Raw genomic sequence first — 19,644 nt, 5'->3', positions numbered from 1 at the left:
TTACTGCTTAAACTGTTGTTGGAAATGTTTGATATGTATTGCAGTTGGATTTGAAGAGTTCATTTTCAAACAGATCAGCTCCTTTTAAAAAGGTATGGCAGCTTGGTCTTTCCTCAACAATGTTTTCAAATGCACATTACATCCATCATTATATTCCGTCTTTTATTAATAAAATTCACTTAACATAATTTTCATTGCTAGTATCAATAGAGAATGGTAACATACTTTGGCATTTTTCCAAAATAGAGATGTTTTTGCTGTTGAACTCTATTCACTTCAATTAAATGAAATTATATTTATAGAGCACATTTAAAAATTACTTCAGCTGTCCAAAGACATCACACATCTTCACATAAAAGTCAACAAAAAACAAATACACAGATAATATGATACATAGGAAAAGAACATTAAAACACCAAGATATCCTGTCCATCTAGTATTAAATGCTAGGGAGCAGAAGTTGGATAAGCTTATGTAAAGTAGTTTAAGAGCTACTTTAGAGTTCATAAAAGATACACAGAAGTGGGTTAGGGATTGCTAAACAAAAACTCTAGAGTAGTGTCAATTTCATAAAACAAGCCTGAAGTGGTTGACTTTTTCATTAAAAACCTGAACATAGAAAGTCCATTAAAATGCATGGGATGTAGGCTTAGAAATAGTCAATACTGAGATGTGCAAAGAAGGCCTCTAAGAAGTGCAACTTTCACTTTGCAGATGGCTAACCTGAGTGCTAAAATCTGATATTTATTGCAATATGTGTGAAGAATAATGCTTAAAGGACAAACCTTACTGTTGAACCTTACAAACTCATTCAATTTCAGCATTGACACAAACATAGACAAAATTAACCACTTGGGATTGAACATCTTAAATAGAACCTTACAGGCAGAACTCACCATGTTTATTTAGTGGGATGCAACTTCATAAAGGCAACATTAGCCAAAGTAATTTCCTAAACATTAAACAAATGAGCTGTGGATCAACTTCTTCATCAGCTGAACCACTACAAGTCCCACCCCTCAATACTGCTGGGGAACGCTGTCAGTAATAGTGGACAAGATAGTACAGCCCCCAGGGACCCTCCTCCAGATCTTTGGCTAGGCTTGGTCAAGATAACCTTAGGTGGAATACATTTGTGTGAAGGCTAGTACCAGTATCACCAGTATCTTAAAGTCTCCATTTGCTTACTTCTATACCAACTAGTTGATGAGTAAACTATGAGTAAATCCCTATCTCCATTGCCCCTTTTCTCAGCCTGTTTTGCAATCACTCTTGGCCTCCTGTGTGGTCCTCTTTAGTCCTTAAATCTACCAAATAAATGTTTTTAATCTATTCAAAAGGATTAAACGTCTTTACATTTATTCATGTATTTGTCTGAAGACAGAATTACCATCTGGTTATTCAAACACTGAGTCATCATTGTAGACATCAGTCAAAATAAAAAAAGGATTAGGAAGGGAGGAGGGAGGTTGTGGGGGTTGCTGAGAGGAGGAAGGGAGGACTTTTTTTCCGAGTTCACATCTGGATCTCTGTGTAAAAATACCACTATGAAGCTGCTATTGTAGTGCCTGTAACTTCGCCAGTTCTCCATAAAACTTGTAACAAACCTTGAGAAGGAAGTAGATTTCAGATTTCTAGCACTTTTACGTGGGGTTCTCTGTTCTGGATGGCTCACAAATTCTCCCTTGGCATCATTTTATTCTAGGAAATCCAGTTAGGGCCTCAAAGCACATCAAATGAACATGTCAGCGCCTCCAAATGAAAGATATATGTGTCCATGGTTTGGATCAGATGATTTCCCATATTTAATTACTGCCATAAATGCCGAGCCCAGCAGAGAGAGCCATCTTTCATGGAGCATCAATAATATGCCAAAACCTCACAATGCACCATCTGTCTGTCGGGGGAAACCTTTTGCATATTTTCCTAATTATTTTCTCGCTCCAAAACTGAATCAGTACGTTATCTGAACCACTATAAAGGCGGCTTTGTCTGTGCCATCCATCTTGCACCATTTCAGTCTTGAAATCCTAAACCTCACCACACTGTAAAAAGTAATTTGTAATGTGCAAGAGTGACAAAGTGAACCAAGCTGCAGGATTATACTTGCTTTTAATGAAGTCCTTACTATGCACTGTAGAGTTGCCTCTAGGCCAGGCTTATAATGTGATAGCTGTAGTTTTAGCATTGTGTTATTATTACATTATTGTTGTTCTTTTGTTTTTGTTTTTTTTTCCAATAACTCTTTGACTAAACCTGGATTGAATAAAGACAAAGAGAGAGAAAAGCCAAGACTATAAATGAATTTAAAGGGTCTGTGAGCAATTTTAAACTATGAATGAAAAAATGTTCCTGAACTAATTGTGAGCCCCGCCCACTCAGACCCTTCTCTCAGTCAGACGTTTAACCATGGCAGAGGAACAACCATCTGGTATAGTCACAGGGATGTTATTTTCACATGGTTGTCAACAGTGGTGTAATGTAACAAAGTAAAAGTAGTAAAGTAATTTACTTAAGTAAATGTTAAAGCGGATACTTTTTACTTTTGCTTCACTTCACTTGAGGGCAGGTGTCTGTATTTTCTACTCCACTTTTTGAACAGGACTGTGTTGTGGAATTTCTAATAGTAAAAACCTTAAAAATATAAAATCAACAGAGAAGTTGTCTTGAATCAAAAAGTCGTTTATTGAATCAATTGTGCACAGTCGTCAAAGAGCTGTTGTCCCTAGTAGTGTCGTCTCACCATCAGCTGACAAATGTAAATACAGACAGTGTATTTACACCATCAAAACAATCACACCCGTTTAGTCTAATCAAAGTGACTGGAGGCCGCTAGACGCACAAACAAGAGATACACCCACACATAACAACAGATGGTATTACGAAGGTTAGGTCAAAAAGATCCATAACACTACAAATAAAGATTTAAGGTCAAGAAAGCCATAACAACTGTATATTTTCATCATTGTTTGAGACCTGAGGGACTTATTTTTAACACGTTTGTAGTTTGATCAAACAAAAATATACAAATAAAAACATATAGAACTTTTTTTTCTACATAAATCTCCATCTTGAAGCCATTGACGCTTTATAAAAAGCCAAACTCTGCGCAAAATTCTAGACAGATAGATAGTCATGTGAGAAGCCATCAGCACATCGCCAAACGTATTCCCTTGACAGCATGCTTCAAGCGAACAGAACCTCATGAATACGCACACACTTACTTCCCTGGCTCTGGCTTTTCTTTCACCTGTGGCTAAACGCACCATCAGGACTGTACGCACTGGTGACAGCAGAGGAAAAGCTTTCTCATAGACAGACTCAGGCTTAGCTGTGCAGACAGAGGCAGTCGTTAATTTTAAGTTCATCCAAATATCCTCGTCAGACGAATGTGTCAAATCGTAGACTGTGTAGGTCAGCCTGAGGTCAGCCGTGTTGTAGTAAAAAAAAAAAAAAAGCCTTTAAATGATCTAGAAGACATAAAAGTCAGGTACAGACCATTTAAGTAATAACACTCTTCAAACTAATATGATCAAGCCAAAAACCTTTTACTGATATATGAAACAGTCTTTATCAATCTTTTGCCTCTCAACTGAGATGTTAAAATATTGGCTATACTTGGCCTATATAAGTTTAATATACTCAGTTGGACGATTAAAAACTGTAGAAATGGCAGAAAAAGTGACGTTACCAAAAGCAAAGAAAAACAAAAAGAGAAACTTCAGTATCTGAGTGGAAAGTTTCTCTAATCTCTCCGTCTCCACACAATATGTTTCTGAGCTCTCGGGTTTAAAGGCTGTTACCCTGAGGTCTACCACACAGATCCCAGGCTCCACACTGACGTTAATACTGAGTCGACTCAATGCTAACAGACAATATGGAAGCTCTTATGAGGCCTTTATTAAATATAGAACTGTGGTGCTAAGTCTTCTAACATATGGACGATATTACTGTCAAGTGTCACTGCTTTGAGTTGAAATATGTTTGACTAAACCAGACTACCTAAGATACCACTGATCCACACAATAGATTAGGGATGGAAGTAGGATTGGTTGATCAGTACCTTTGTTTATTCAGATCACAATACAACAGTAAGAACTAAAAATTGAGAATTTTATATGCAAAATAAATCATTTCAGTTCGATCTAAACTTAAAACTAAATTTAGGGTTGTGTTTTTTTCATTTAGCTGTTTAAGTTTAAGTTTAACATATTACATTTGTTATGTTAGATTTCATAAAGCTGGCCACATATAGGGAGAAATTAGCATTTCAGTAGTGTAAATGAAAGTTAATTAAGGACTTAACTTTTGCTTGGTGATGATGTCAATGATTGTGAATTGCCAAAATGTTTTTTCACAGTAATAGCAAGTTGATATTGTGACCTCCTCACAACAGAACATACTATAAACTTGACTAGTATGTCCATTAGGGTTGTACTGATACAATACTTATACAATTAGATATTGGCGCAGATATTGAAAATTTTGGTGGATTGAATATCAGCTTCCAAGATATCAGGTCAATCGATATCCCATTTTGGTTTATAAATTGGTCTAATTTATGTTTAAAGGAAATACATGTTTTCAGTCAGATACACACTTAAAGCCTAAGTATCAGCATTGGTATCGGAACAGAACAAGCTGGATTGGTGCATCCCTTATTTCCATTACTATTTAACTGTATCATATTTGATTTGATATTATTAAATGAAATTGCTATACCTTAGACATGCTTGTGCTTTTATGGGAAGTTCATGCAAAATACATAGGTAACATAGAGCTTGAGCATGACCCCACTTGGCTGCATTAAAGTTGAAATCTACGGGATACTGTATAGGCCTACACTATAACTCAAATTATGACTAACTAAAGATCATTATCCTCCCTCATCTTTGCTTCACATTGGCAAGCTATTTTCTAGATTTATTCAGTCCTTCGTGGTTTCAAAATATGTTTCAGGCCATGAAGATTGCAAATTTATTGTTAACTCATCAGACCTGACTCATGTTGCAGTTGTTTTGGCACATTCTCTCCTTGGGCTTCACGGTTCCCGGAGGATGAAATAATGAATCTTCCATGGTGTCATCTGAGGTAGGGGCTGAACAAGGGACAGTGGGACAAGTACTACATTTTCCAACAGTATGTCTATCCTGTCTATCTATCTTAACACCCAAATGGAGTTCCCGCAATAGTTTATTGATAGTACTGGGTCAAGGTTAAATAAATGTTATCAAGTAGAAGCAACTCTAACTCTAAATAGATCACAAACCAAAAAAAGAGCTGATATTTGTTGTTATATCATGCTCACCTCTGAAGGGTTATGCACATAATGTAATGTATATGGGAATCAGCAAAAAGTTAATACATTTTTAATACTTTTTTTTGTGTTTATTTTAATTTACATCTGCATATGACAAATGAACAGTTTAAAAGACCTCTTCCTTTCATGGTTTAAATGTGAAGCAATTCACATAATCCAGGTTTAAACATTAGGGATTTACAGTGAAGGGAAATTACAGTAAGATGGTGATATCGAGATTTTGTTTGTTTCTTTGTTGGATCAGGAACTCAATGCTGCCATAGCAACCCAAGCACAATCAAAGTATTGTATTGCGTGTTAACTCTGGCCTGATTATGAAAATGAAAAAAAAAAAAAGTGGTTGGAAAATGATTCATATTCTTTCATCTGCACGATTTTTAACCAACACATCCAGACGCCAACACATCACCCCAGTCCTTTATTCACTCCATTGGCTTCCTGTTACTTTTAGAGTTGATTTTAAAATTTTACTTTTTGTTTTTAAAGTTCTTAATGGCCTCGCCCCGCCCTACCTGGCTGAGCTGTTGGTGGTCCGAAATTCAAACCGGGCCTTGAGGTCATCGAATCAACTCCTTTTGGAAGTTCCAAAAACTAAATACAAACAGTGGGGTGATCGGGCTTTCTCTGTTGCTGGGCCCAAACTTTGGAACAAACTGCCCCCTGATGTGCGCACCATTACTGACTTTGGTCTTTTTAAATCCAGGCTCAAAACATATTTATTCAGACTGGCCTTCAACACCTAGTAATGTTGTGACACATTATCATTATTTATATTTTGTTGTATTAATGTATTTTATTCTATTTTATTCTCCTATTTTACTGTTTTAGTATGACTTTAACTTGTTTTAATTTGATTTTACTGGGAAGCACTTTGGTCACTTTGAGTGTTGTAAAGTGCTCTACAAATAAATGTTGATTGATTGATTGATTGATCTGCCCCTGTCCCTCTCTGACATCAGTACATTTTGTATCCTCTTGTTCATAATATAATTTTTTTAGAGCTTAAATATCTTTTACATGTAGTATCTTTATATCCCCTTTAGGAGTTAACTAAAGCTATGAGCTGTTTCTTGGTTCATAGTCATTGTGATTGGTTAGATCCACCTGTCACTCAGAGAATGACAGAGCCTAACCAATAGTTTGTGAGTAAAAGTATGAGAATGTCACAAAAATTGCATCACAAGGATCAGATCACTACTGCACCTATTTATGGGTTTCAGTTTGCTGTTTTTTGAGGACATTTTACCATTCAAAAGATGCCATATTATTTCTTGCTAATAGTTTTTCAATCATTTTTCATCATTCTTAAACCAATGGATACATCTTCCCTGGTCGTGTTCTTCCTCTCCGCCTCTTCACTGGCAGTTCTAACCTGTAGCATACTTCTTCTCATATATATTCACTTTTTTCCCTCATATGTTCAAACCATCTCAATCTGACTTCTCTTTGTCTGCAAATAATATATAATACACTTTCCATCAGATGTACTCAATCAATCCCCATGCCGTACCCCATTCGGCTTGGTTGCAATTTAAAAGCCATATTTTCCCTCTGCTTTATATCCAAGTCGTCTATTTAAGATGTCAAATCGCAGCTCCTGTGTTTCGTTTAGTCTCAAGTATATGATAGATAGGATGATGTCATTATGTTTAAAACAGGCTTACATCATGTATAAATGTATCACGATTTGTCAAAGTAATAAACATGGCTAGCAGTAAAAAGTGACTAAAAGTACTACATCAAAACACAGTGTTTAGATATAATTCATCTAATGTTTTTCACACATGGCTAGTAAAGTAATTATGGTTTATGGTCTAGGAAGCGTCTCCCAAAAAATATTTGAATTGTAAAAATGCATTTGCAGCTCTATAATGTTCCCATACATTAAAGCCATGACCTTAAACTATTAAAAGTAACTCATTTTTCCTGGCCATCCAAAACTCACATATGTGAAAAACTGCTCTCATTTCCAGAGTCTAAACATTAGCAGATATATAGTTCTATATCTTATTGAATTATAGCACGAGAATCCATATTCCTTGTCATATTAGAGTGCATGATGATCCCCACATACACAGGATAAAATAGCATGCGTATTTCAACTTCATAAGCTGTGTTTTAGGAAGCTGTTTTATATCTTCTGATAAAGAAAACTAACATGCTTAGTCTGCAGGCCCTAAAAGATGTGTGTCCTGTTCTCAATTCATACTACGGTGCCCTTGAACAAGACACTTAAGATGGGATTGCCAGAGATGTACACAGCTGGATGGTATCGGTAGTTAATTTCAGCAGTGGGCTATTAAGAAGTGAATGGATGAAGCACCACAAGCCAATAGCAATATTTTTTTCTTTACATATTATTTTTACCATTTTGGTTCAGTGCTTTTCACCTATAGAATAAAATCCAGAAAAATATATATAGATTTGTTGTGGGCTGTATATTAAAGAAGATGCACTGTTACTGTAGTTGTGCTTTGGTCCACCCTTTACAACTAACGAGAGGTTGACGGTAAAAAAAAAAAATCAACTATTACATTAACTGTAGGGCCCCAAGAGGCATCCATTTTTCACTTCACAGTATTTCGCACTTTGCATTAGGAAGGTTGAGTTACTATGATTTGGTCAAGCAATTGTGGTACAGCTAGACAAACAGCCACACAAAACCTAAGCTTTATAAATAATAATAACAATAATATTCTGCAAAATAATTAACATATTGATTCATAATTAATTTCCCTGTACATGATTTTTTTTTGATGAGCTGAGTAACATTTTTCTTGCTCCACTAAAGGTATATTGTATAAGCAGCTACTACTTTTATCCGAGAATCAGGAAGTGTGCGGTTACTGTGATGACAATATTCCGCTCGGGCCTCTGAAAGTTGTAAATAGCGATTATAAAGTCATTGTGGTGAGTAATTAAAATGAATTAGGCCTGTCACGACAAGTTTTGAAGTGTGATTTATTGCTGAAGTTAATATAGACGATAAACAATAATACTGACACCAAAAAATAAAGCAGAATTATCCCCCAATAAGTATTCTAGATGTACAAAATTATAAATAAATAAATAAATATGATATGAACTACAAAATAACAGAATGCAAAACTAAAGTGAAAACCTCAGAATTCAACCTTCTACAGCTCAAATCTCATCGTAGTACAGACGAATAACCAAAAAATTCTCCACAAGTACAAAGAAAAAGTACCATGATAAATATTCTCCCCCAAAAATAATTGGTCAATCTCTCAAGCATTGAATGATAAGTCGATATTGTATTATCGTGACAGTCCTATAATAACTTTGGACCACTACAAACCTAACATGTGTGGAAAATTACTATTTTATCATAGGGCTGTATTACCATATGGCGGATGTCATGATGTAGGTCCCTTTACTTTTCTCCATTTCTGTCTTGTGTCTTTTACCTACACTTTTCCATGCAGAGGATTGTCAGGTCTAATCAGGTTAAGCTGCAGATATGTACACAAGTATAATGTCTGCAGCAGATTCATCCAAATGGCCATCGCAGGCATGAGTGAATCACCGCTGGCATGTTTTCTCTCGTTCTCTGTTCTCCCATCCAGAAGGCTCTTACTGCAACTCAACAGGAAGAGGTCGTTATAGTTACAAGATATGCTCTAATTATTAAAACATGTGGCTAATAACATGTCTCACTTTACCAGTCTGACAGCTGCACTGGTGTTATCAGTAGTTTAATATTATGCAAAGGTTCTGCTTGAGGGTGTTTTTATCTTTTGAGTATGTTTCCTTTAAAATGGAGTTAAAACAACCACCCTCCATACTCTACTTAGTCATATACAAACCTCCCCAGCACTGTCTACATTTTATTGATGATTTTACTGAGATGCTTTCAGTCATATGCACAGACTTTGATGGTTTAGTCATTACAGGTGATTTTAATGTACATGTGGATAATGTGTTTGACAGAAACGCTAAAGAACTCAGTTCTGTCCTTGAAACCTTTGGTCTAACTCAGTATGTCAGCGAGCCCACCCACAACATAGGATACACTCTGGACCTATTCATTACGAAAGAAGTAAATATTTCAAATGTCAATGTGGTGAATGTTGCTTTGTCTGATTGTTTGATCATTTCTGTGTCTTTTTTGACATTTTTGTTATTCCCAAACCAGTGGCTGGTCCTACAGTTGTTTGACTGTTCTGTGACTTTGAGTGTTTTGAATGTTCTGGACATCATTGGCTGGATGTAGGTTAAAATGGTTAAAGATAAGCAGAAAATGCCAGGGAGGAAGGACTGACTCGGTCAGGGCACAGAAAAGGGAGTGCCAGAGGGCCGAGTGGGAATGGCTCCGGGTTCATTTTGACATTTACAAAAAAAAGATGTACATATACAACTATAGTGAAGGGAGAGGTATTTTTCATTATTTTTCAGACAAAGTCGCAGTAACAACTCTCATATCCTATTTACAACAATAAACCAATAAATAAACCCTTCAGCTCCACTGCTGCTAGAACAAGTTCAGTAAGTTTGCAGTATTCTTTAATCACAAGGTTCAGGGCTTTAAAAATGCCATCAATTCAACAACGTGAAAAACACCCCTGCTGACTCACTTTACATCTGTAACTGACAAACTCTCCAAAAGATCATCGCCAGTCTCAGTTCATCTGCATGCTGTCTTGATGTGCTACCTACTAGATTTCTAAAGTCTGTGCTCAACGGTTTGCTATCACCCTTCTCTTGCATAGTTACCATGTCACTTCAATCTGGAACTTTCCCAAGAGCTTTGAAAACTGCGGTTATCAAGGCTCTCCAAAAGAAGAGCTGCCTTGATGCCACAGTACTGAATAATTATCAACCCATCTCAAATCTTCCGTTTTAAACAAAGTCCTTGAGAAAGTTGTTTAGAATAAGAAAAGAATAAATAAAGAATACATTTGAAAGTCTCTCCATGTCCTAGCACCAAAGTACATCTCCAACTTGTTAGTGAACCATCTCGCACTCTGAGGACCTCTGGGACCGGCCTCCTGCTGGTGCCCAGAGTCAGAACTAAACATGGGGAATCAGCTTTTCAGTTTTATGCAGCTAAAACCTGACAGTCTTCCTAAAGATGTGAGACAGGCCTCTACTTTGACAATGTTTATATCCAGGCTCAAAACAGTTCTCTTTAGCTGTGCATATGACTGAAATGTTTTTATTCCGCACTCTTCTTTTTTAATGTTAATTTTATGATGATTATTTATGATTATTTATGCTTTTTGATATGTTATTCTTATTCTGTAAAGTACTTTGAATTATTTTTCCCTTTCCCTTTACCAACAGCCTATTAACTTTCTCCAAATGAACAACTCCTTTGATATTTTCCAGTCAGGTTTTAGACCCCCACCACAGCACTGAGACTGCTCTTATCAAGGTGACAAATGATGTCCGCCTGAACACTGATGGAGTCTTGATCCTGTTAGATCTGAGTTCTGCCTTTGACACTGCTGAACGTGGGATCCTTTTACAGAGACTAGAGGACTGGGTGGGCATCTCTGGCACTGCACTTAACTGGTTCGAGTCCTATATAGAAGACAGGGAGTACTTTGGTGAAATTGGAAAATCTGTGTCTCAGATAAAATGGGGTGCCCCAGGGGTCAATCCCAGGACCCCTGTTGTTCAATCTTTACATGCTGCCGTTAGGCCAGTTAATATGCAGAAATATGTATAAATGTATAATGTGTCCTACCACAGCTATGCAGATGATACTCAGATCTATGTCTCACTGGCAGCAGGTGAATATGGACCAGTGGATTCGCTGCCACTGCATCCAACAGATTAGTGTGTGGATGCAAAACAACTTTCTCCAGCTAAAGTCAGACAAGACTGAAGCCATAGAAACAAAGAGAAAGTGTCTGCAGTCACTCACATCTGCAGCTTTTTACCATCTAAAAAACATCACAAAAATCAGTGGTATACTGTCAAAACCAGACTTGGAAAGACTTATCCATGAATTTGTCTCCAGTAGGTTAGATTACTTTAACGGCCTTCTCACTGGCCTCTCCAAACGAGTGTTAAGACAGCTGCAGTGCATTTAGCTGCTATTCGAGTCCTGACTAGAACCAGGAAGTACAAACACATCAGTCCTGTGCTCAGGTCTCTGCACTGCTTTCCTGTTGCTCAGATAATATACTTCTAAGCAACTCTGCTTGTGTACAAGTCTCTCCATGGCTTAGCACCAAAGTACTGCTGGTCCCTAGAGTCAGGACTAAACATGGGCAATCGGCGTTTAAGTTTTATGCAACTAAAAATTGGAACAGTCTTCCTGAAGATGTGAGACAGGCCTCTACCTTGACAATGTTTAAATCCAGACTCAAAACGTTTTTATGACTGTGTATATGACTGAAAGGTTTTTATTCTGCACTCTTCTTTTAATGTTGATTTTAATGTTGATTTTATGATGATTATTTGTAATTATTTATATTTTGTGATTTTAATGCCTTTTTTATTCTGTAAAGCACTTTTAATTACTTTGTGTACAAATTGTGCTACACAAATAAACTTGCCTAGCCAATGTACACAGACACGATGGGTGAGGTGGGTTTAGTGTCTTGACCAAGGACACAATGACAGCATTCATCTGTGGTAGCTGGAATTGCACCATAACCTTCGGATCAGTGGACAATCCAACTGTCGCCCACAGTGGGTCAGTTGTTTATTTCATTGTAAACAGTTGGTCTAGGGGTTCAAAGTTATTCCTTACTTACCTTATGCATTGGGAGTATTCATCACAATGAAGTTTTAAGTGCTTTTCACAACTTTCAGAGGCAAGAGCAAAATTTTGCCCATCACTGTAAAACTTATAGCTACTAAAATGCTAATGCACACTTCCTAATTATTGCGCAATAAAATGTTTCATAAGTACAGTGCAGATCTGCTTATTCAATATATCTGTACTAAATTGGAATACTGCGAAAGAACAAAAGATGTTTTGTGTATTATACATTTTGCTATATTTATGCTTATGTCTTTTTCTCTATGCATGTTTTTACATACAATACTGTCCAAATAAAGAAAGACTCATAGAGACTCAACAAAGATTAACTCATTTATATTGGGCTTAAATCTAATCATTTTTAAACCTTGGCAATAGACAATACAACATTTAATGTCACTGAAACAAGAACAGCTGTGTCTCTCTTGGACAGAAAAGCAAAGAAAGAAGTCAGATGTGCCACAGGGGATTCTGGGAATTTGAGTCTCTGGGTAAATTGGCTTCATCATAGATTTATCTCATAGGCTCTTGGGTTTTTGTCGTGTTAAAGGGTGAACAATGTGTTTTACTGTACTCACATAAAAAGCTGCTGCATGTGTCCAATAAACATGTCAATATGCAAATTTTGCCTAAATATACAAGTTATGTAAACAAAGCTGTGAAGGAAATGAGGATTCATGCAGGCTTATCCAAATATACCATCACGGTTCAACCCAGTTCGTGTTTAAATTATGTTTTTCTGTAGGAAAGCGCTTGTAAACATTGTAATTGTATGGCTGTCAGTTCCTAAAACATCTCATATATGATCAGATTCATTTAAAGCATCATGACTTGTTGAGGGATTTTCTCTCCCAGTTTTTTGACTTGATTTGAACAACAGATTTGGCCTGAAACGCAGATTGATTTTGTATTTTATCACAAACTGACAGGCGTAACAGTGGAAAACACATTCAAAATGCATTACAGTGTTGATCTGATTTCAAACTAGCCAGCTGACTCCCATAAGGCACCATGTGTAATGCTAATCTTCAGGCAGAAGGATGGAAGAGTGCTTATGATCTCTACCCAAGTAAACATACTGCTACTTGAAGTGCTAGGACCTTGTAGAACTACTTTTGATCCTCCAAAGTACTTTTAAAATAATTACTGCTGTCAATAGGTCTGCCGTAACTTCTTAATACAACCACACTGCTTCTAAATTTAAACTGTCTGATTTTGTGCTATCCTCTTACATTATGCTAAATTGACTTTTTGTGAGCTTTTAGCCATGTTATAATGCTATTACCTCATCAAATACATACCTGGAGCTGTGTTTTGTTTCATTCATACATGTTTGAGTAATGCCTTATTATCAGTCTCTTTACATCTCTGAAGCTCAAAATACTGTTCCACCTTGTGATGGCATGAAGCGGTAGTTAACAGCTACCTTTTACCTTTCGTTTAGTAGAGGTCGGCAAACCACGGCTGAAATCATCCAAATGATTCTAGTGAAGATGTAGTTTAAAATCACAGTGGAGCAGTTCCTGTATTACCACATGACATCACAAGGTGGAACAGAGTGTTTTCACTTTGAGAGAAGAACTCAGCCTAAATATGCAGGTTTTGAGTGTTAAACATGTGTGAATTCAACAAAACACAACTCCAGGTATGTTTTTAATGAGGAAGCAACATTTTTACATAGATCAGAAAATAGCATAATATGGGTCCTTTAAAATATATAAGAAATATAGCCTGTATCACCTACAGCTATATGTCTCTATTGATCTAATCTCAGTTATAGGCGCTTATTATAGAGAGATTAAATTTTAGCTGTATTTTAAATTACTACTAGGCCATGAATTAACAGTGCACTGCTATCCTGATGTCTCTTGGGAGTGCAGATGGCCAAATAAATCATAATTAAATCTTTTCCATCTGCAATTAGTCATTACTTCTGACACGATTTTAAAAAATTTTTGTTTGTCTTTCTGAACCTCGGCTTAGAATCAGTGTACAAAACCTTGAGCACTCGTCACTCCGTCTCAATGTCTGGGAAACACCGGAGATGCACCAGTGAAATGTTGTAAAACAGGCTCTCACATGTGTCTCCATCTTGAAAACGTTAAATGTTTCTCAACCCACTCACCACATCTTGAAAATGTATGCAGGGCTGATTGGATTTGCAGTTCTCCTGGAAACTCTGGGACATTACGTTTACTGTTCAAATACTGTTTGTCAGGCACATCTGTTTGTAACTCTATTAACAACATGTAGATATGCTGGAGTCTGGTATCAGTGAAGTTTTGTTAAAATCTTGTTCAGTCAGTTCAGTTTTTGTCAGTAGAAGAAGGAAGTCTGTCCTCAAATTTGAAAGCAGGAAATGTGGAAATGTAACAGTTGCTCAGTTGGTAGAGTGTTTGTCCACTGATCTGAATGTTGGTGGTTCAAATCCTGCTCTTAACGTAAAGATCACTGGTCAGGCAATCAGATCCACTGACTCACAGGTTGATGGTGTGATTCCAGCTCCCACAGACGAATACTGTCATTATGTCCTTGTCTCCTTATTATCCCACTTTGCCGCAGTGTCTGCGTACACTGGTGTATGAATATGTGTGTGAATGGGTGAGTGGTTCCTTGATGCAAAGTGCTTTGAGTGCCTTGAAGGTAGAAAAGTGCCATATAAAAATGTGACCATTTACCATTACCAAATAGAAAAAGTGATATTTGTTTATGGAAATTTGACAATGGCGGTATTGAATCTAGGCTTTTGTGTGTTCGATTTGGTCTGCAATGATCAGCATCCAGGTGCTCCATATACATATATATATATATATATATATATATATATATATATATATATATATATATATATATATATATATATATATATATATATAAAGTTGTGCCTATGTTGCTGGAGTGCTGCAAGAGCTATAATGCACAGGACTGAATTATGCCATAAGTGGGGATGAAGAATGGTTGATACATTCAGTATATTCCTGAGGCTAGGAATGCAGCTCATGAAGCTGACTTACATGTCCAGTTGCAACCTATACTTTGGTGCAGCACTGCATTGGTTTTCATAGGGCTAGAGTTTAGCTGCACATTGGTAATTATGTTTTGTATATTTTCACAGATTTGAAGAACGTCCCATCCGACCTGCCCTCTGACATAGTAAAGATGGATCTGTCCAGGAACTCTATCAGAACCCTCAGGCCCAAACAGTTCTTGCTGTCCAAAGACCTCAAGCTGCTCAATCTAAGCAGCAACAGCCTGCAGAAGATCGACACAGGTCATTATAACACACTGATATTATTATTATTATTATTAGAACTTATTACAATTATAAATTATTACTGTTACCATATTGCAGGTAAAATTGCTACTTTACCATCCTTTGAATGCTTTTTAGTAATGTATTATCATTGGTGTCTAAATATGGATGATGAGAATAAAATTACATCATTCAAAAAAGTGAATTGTTGACCCTTAAGTATAATATGCCACTATTTCATTGTTGATGTTAAATGCATATATTTATTTTAATCAGATCAATCAATATATTATTTGCTTTGGATTAACTGTGTAAAGGAAAACTGGTGACATCATGTATTTATTTAGAGTCAACATTTCATTTTTTGATTATAATACTTGTTAGCAATCACATGTATTCAGTGTTGATTTGCAAATGTGACACTTTTTTCCTTCATTAATAAATTAGCTGTGTTTACATTTTTGCTCTGGAGAAAAGAAGTGGTTTGTTGCGAAATGGCTGGGGACAGACTTAGGTTTATTGACAGCTGCCTTAGGCTACCGTCTTAACACCCGTTTTTGCTGACATTAGTGCTAATGTTAACAAAGCTAATCAACGCTTCAACACTTTTCTGCCCATGTCCATTAAAAACTGTGACAAGCTCTAAGCTGGGTTTTATGGACTTGTGTTGTGTTTGTAATATTTTATTAACATCAGAAGTAGGGCTGTCACAATAACAAATGTTGAAGTGTGATATATTGCTGAAGTAAATATAGACAATAAACAATAATTTTGAAACCAAACCATAAACCTGAATTATTTCCAAAAAAGTATTCTAAATGTACAATAAAAAAGAATAAATAACAGAATGCAACATTTAAGTAGTTAGTGTGCATCTATAATGAGTCATAGAAGTTCATAATTCAGCCTCTTTCAGCTCAAATCTTATCATTGTACAGAAAAATAACCAAACTTTTCACAGTAGTGCAAAGAAAAAGTACCCACGATAAATATTGACCCCCAAAAATGATTTGTGCCATCTGTCATGTTTTGAATGATAAGTCAATATTGTAATTATCTTGACAGGTCTAATCACAAGAGGTGGAGACAACACCTATTATTAAAAAGTATGCTCATAAAACTCCAAATTACTACTACACTTACCAACTACCTTCATCAAAATGTCTTGGCATATTTTCAAAATAGGCTGTAGTCTGTAAATGGTGAATCATTAAATCAATAAAAACCTAAACCTAAAAATTAACTACATGACCACAAATTTAAGCAAAAACCTACCATGACTAGTAGAACTACTACGATTATTACTACTGTTATGACTACCACTACTAGACTATAGCTGCTGCTCTACCATAATGCTTTAATTAAACCAGTTCCCTCTTTCCAAATATCAGCTCCTCTAAACCATGTGTTGCTCACTTGTCATTTTTTTCACTTTCTGCAGCTCATTGGCCTTTTTCGTTGCATAAAACTTTGGACTTTGAAGTTTAACCAATATGCTGCCTTTACATTACCCAGCCTAAACAAAGTAATCCATTATAGAGCTGTCAGGAATTCATTTATCCACAAAACACCAGGGAATTTCATGTTCAAAAGATCAATTTCACCCAAGCTGCTTTCTTACCCTGCATACTAATCTCGCTTCAGTAAACTGGCACTTTCCTCCATGTTCCTGTTCAAACCCATTATACAAAACTGCCGACTCATTGCTCTTGCAGCCTAATGATCTCTGGGCTAATGTCTTCCTGGCCAAGAGGGAAATCCTTTACCAAGCCTTGTAGTTGTATTCATTATAGTTCGACACATGTAAACAATCTTCCGTGTACTTCCTTGCAGCTTGTTAGGCTAACTGACATGTGGACTCAATCATGGCACATCCTTTTCATCATACATTTGAAAGTGACTCTTGTTTATGTAGGAGAAGAACCAGGAAAAAGAGAGAAAGCAATGACAACACATCTGAAATATTAGTAATAGACGGTAACGTTGTTTGAATGCTAGCCAGATGGTTCTAGTTTCTAGCACCATAAAGCATAATGGGCCACTTGCATGTAACAAAGTGATACCCAATTGATGGTACTTTTCTATCATTTTCCTATTTTATACTTTTAAGTAGCAGTTACAATAAGAGGCACTCATTTTAATCCCTGTTGATCTATAACTACTGCTTATTATTGTAAGTGATTAGGAAATGTTATCATCAAAACGCCTGCAGTTTCTCAATGAGTCGTGTTATTGGAAAGATGCCATTTCTCTTTAGTAAAACACAAAGCTGTTTCTGTTTGAGCGTTTATTCATGGTCAATAGAGGTTTCATTCATACAAATAAAAACATTAGCTGGCAAATCGTAAGAAATCTATAAATACATTAGCTACACAGTCTTGCCTTGAAGCTTTATCTTGATCGGAGCGTATTTGTTTTGTTCTTTGGTGGTTCCCACATTCAAACATACTTGTTTTTAGTTGGGAAAAGTTCTAATCACTCTTCCTATTTATTTTGATGTGTCTTCTGTTTTCATTCTTGCTCACTTGCTTTTTACCCTGAGGAACTGCAAGGGCTTATCCAGCTGTTTTTGGATGGATTATAGTTATTTGCTGACAAACACACACCCATGTATCCACTGTATTCATTATAAAACTGGCTTTTCATCGTGTATGCACCTATAAATGATGGACAAAATGATAATATTGCTAAGGGACAGCACAGGTCAGTAGCAGTGGTGGAAGAAGTACTCAATGTTGTTACTTAAGTAAAAAGTACAGATACCAGAACAAAGAAATACTCAAGTAGAAGTAAAAGTATCAGATGAAAAAAATCTATTTAAGTAAAAGTATTGAAGTACCTGTTTGAGGATGAGTAAAAAGTATTTTGCGTACATTTTGAGTTCTTACGAAGTTTCAAATATTTTAATGTTTAATGTTTTAATACATATTAGAGCTGAATTTTGCTCAACAGAAACAACTGAATTGATAATGTTTTTCTACACACATGTTAAAAATAAACCGCTCAGGCTTTTCAGCAGGTCTCAAACAATAAAAAAAAAAATATGCAAAAGTATAGTGAAGTAGAAAGTACAGATACCTTCTCTCAACTGCAGTAAAGTAAAAAGTATCCACTTTAAAATCTACTTACAGTTACCTAAAATGTATACTTAAGTACAGTACTACTACTTTTATTTTGTTACATTCCACCACTGATCGGTAGCGCCAACACTTACTAATCAAATTTGTAAAGATAGTGTTACTGTGTTTGGACTTATTTTCAACTGCTTTTCATACAAAGATGTGATAAGAGGATTTCAGTCAGGATTTTACCAGCCAGTCGTTAATTAAGTATGCTGGAATGGTATGCCTGTTGTTTCAGTCAGCATTTTACAAGTTTAAGGATTGTTTTCCATTTCAAGATTAATCCGTGGGAGAGGTTGGCAATACTGAAAAAAACATCTATTCATTCATTCATTCAAGTTTTTTATACTACAGAATGTAATTTTAAACACAAAACAATAGTATTTATGTGATCAGCGCTTGCTCAAATGTGTGTCCAATTTTAATACCAGTTTTAGTATCAATTAGTCTGGTATCTTTTTTTCTTGACAACCCTTTTTATGGGATTTAGTAATGTTTTTTGTGGACACCAGACAAGCTTAAACCCATGCAAAAATGTAACAAGATTAATGGAGGTCTTGATGATCTTTCTTGCCATTATCCTTAGTTCGTTTACCCTCCACAACGGCACGTGTAACAGATGCCTTCTTAGTGTTGTCATAGTTACGGCCATGTTCTCTCTGTTTATTTGTTGTGGAGACAGAAGCCAAGATCCACACAGAGGAGCCGGCCTAGGGGCAGATCCATCATTTATCACCTCTGCTGAAGGCTCGTGGCACTCTTCCTTCAGAGTGAATCTAGGGCTGGAAAAGCTGTTGATCTGCGTCAGGTTTTGGGATTTGTTACACTATAGACTGACGAGGGTTTGGCTTTTTGAGAAATGTTATGACACAAACTCTCAAACTGGCATCTCTGGGGTATTTAATTTAAAGTTATGTTGTGTGTGTTCTGTTGCGTAATGTTTGTATAAAAGTGTGGTCTCGCAAAATGGTCGTGAAATCTAACCTGTTTTTGTCTGGGGCTCTAATTAAATAGACATATTTTCTACTTTAAAGGTCTACAGTGTAACATTTCTGCTGTAGGGTCCATCGCCTGCTTGTCTCCACTGAGATGTTATTGCTTGCATGAGATATTCTGCAGTATGGCATTAAACTTACTTATTTTCATTGTGATGCCAGGCCAAGTTACAAGTCAGATCTATAGAGAGGGGAGCCCACTAACAGTGTGAATGCAT

General features: G+C 36.3%; 1 protein-coding gene across 1 annotated transcript in view; it reads left to right on the top strand.

Annotated features, from left to right (window-relative positions):
- The window catches only part of lrrc17 (leucine rich repeat containing 17), a 39,011-nt gene that overhangs the window by 15,663 nt on the left and 3,704 nt on the right, over positions 1-19,644 (top strand). The window contains exon 5 of the mRNA XM_033990340.2: positions 15,172-15,327. Coding sequence (XP_033846231.1) covers positions 15,172-15,327 — 156 coding nt within the window. The remainder of the gene's footprint in view (positions 1-15,171; positions 15,328-19,644) is intronic.

This window comes from Periophthalmus magnuspinnatus, chromosome 23, assembly GCF_009829125.3.
Source record: "Periophthalmus magnuspinnatus isolate fPerMag1 chromosome 23, fPerMag1.2.pri, whole genome shotgun sequence".
NCBI lineage: Eukaryota > Metazoa > Chordata > Actinopteri > Gobiiformes > Gobiidae > Periophthalmus > Periophthalmus magnuspinnatus.
This window is presented reverse-complemented; position numbering and strand designations above follow the sequence as displayed.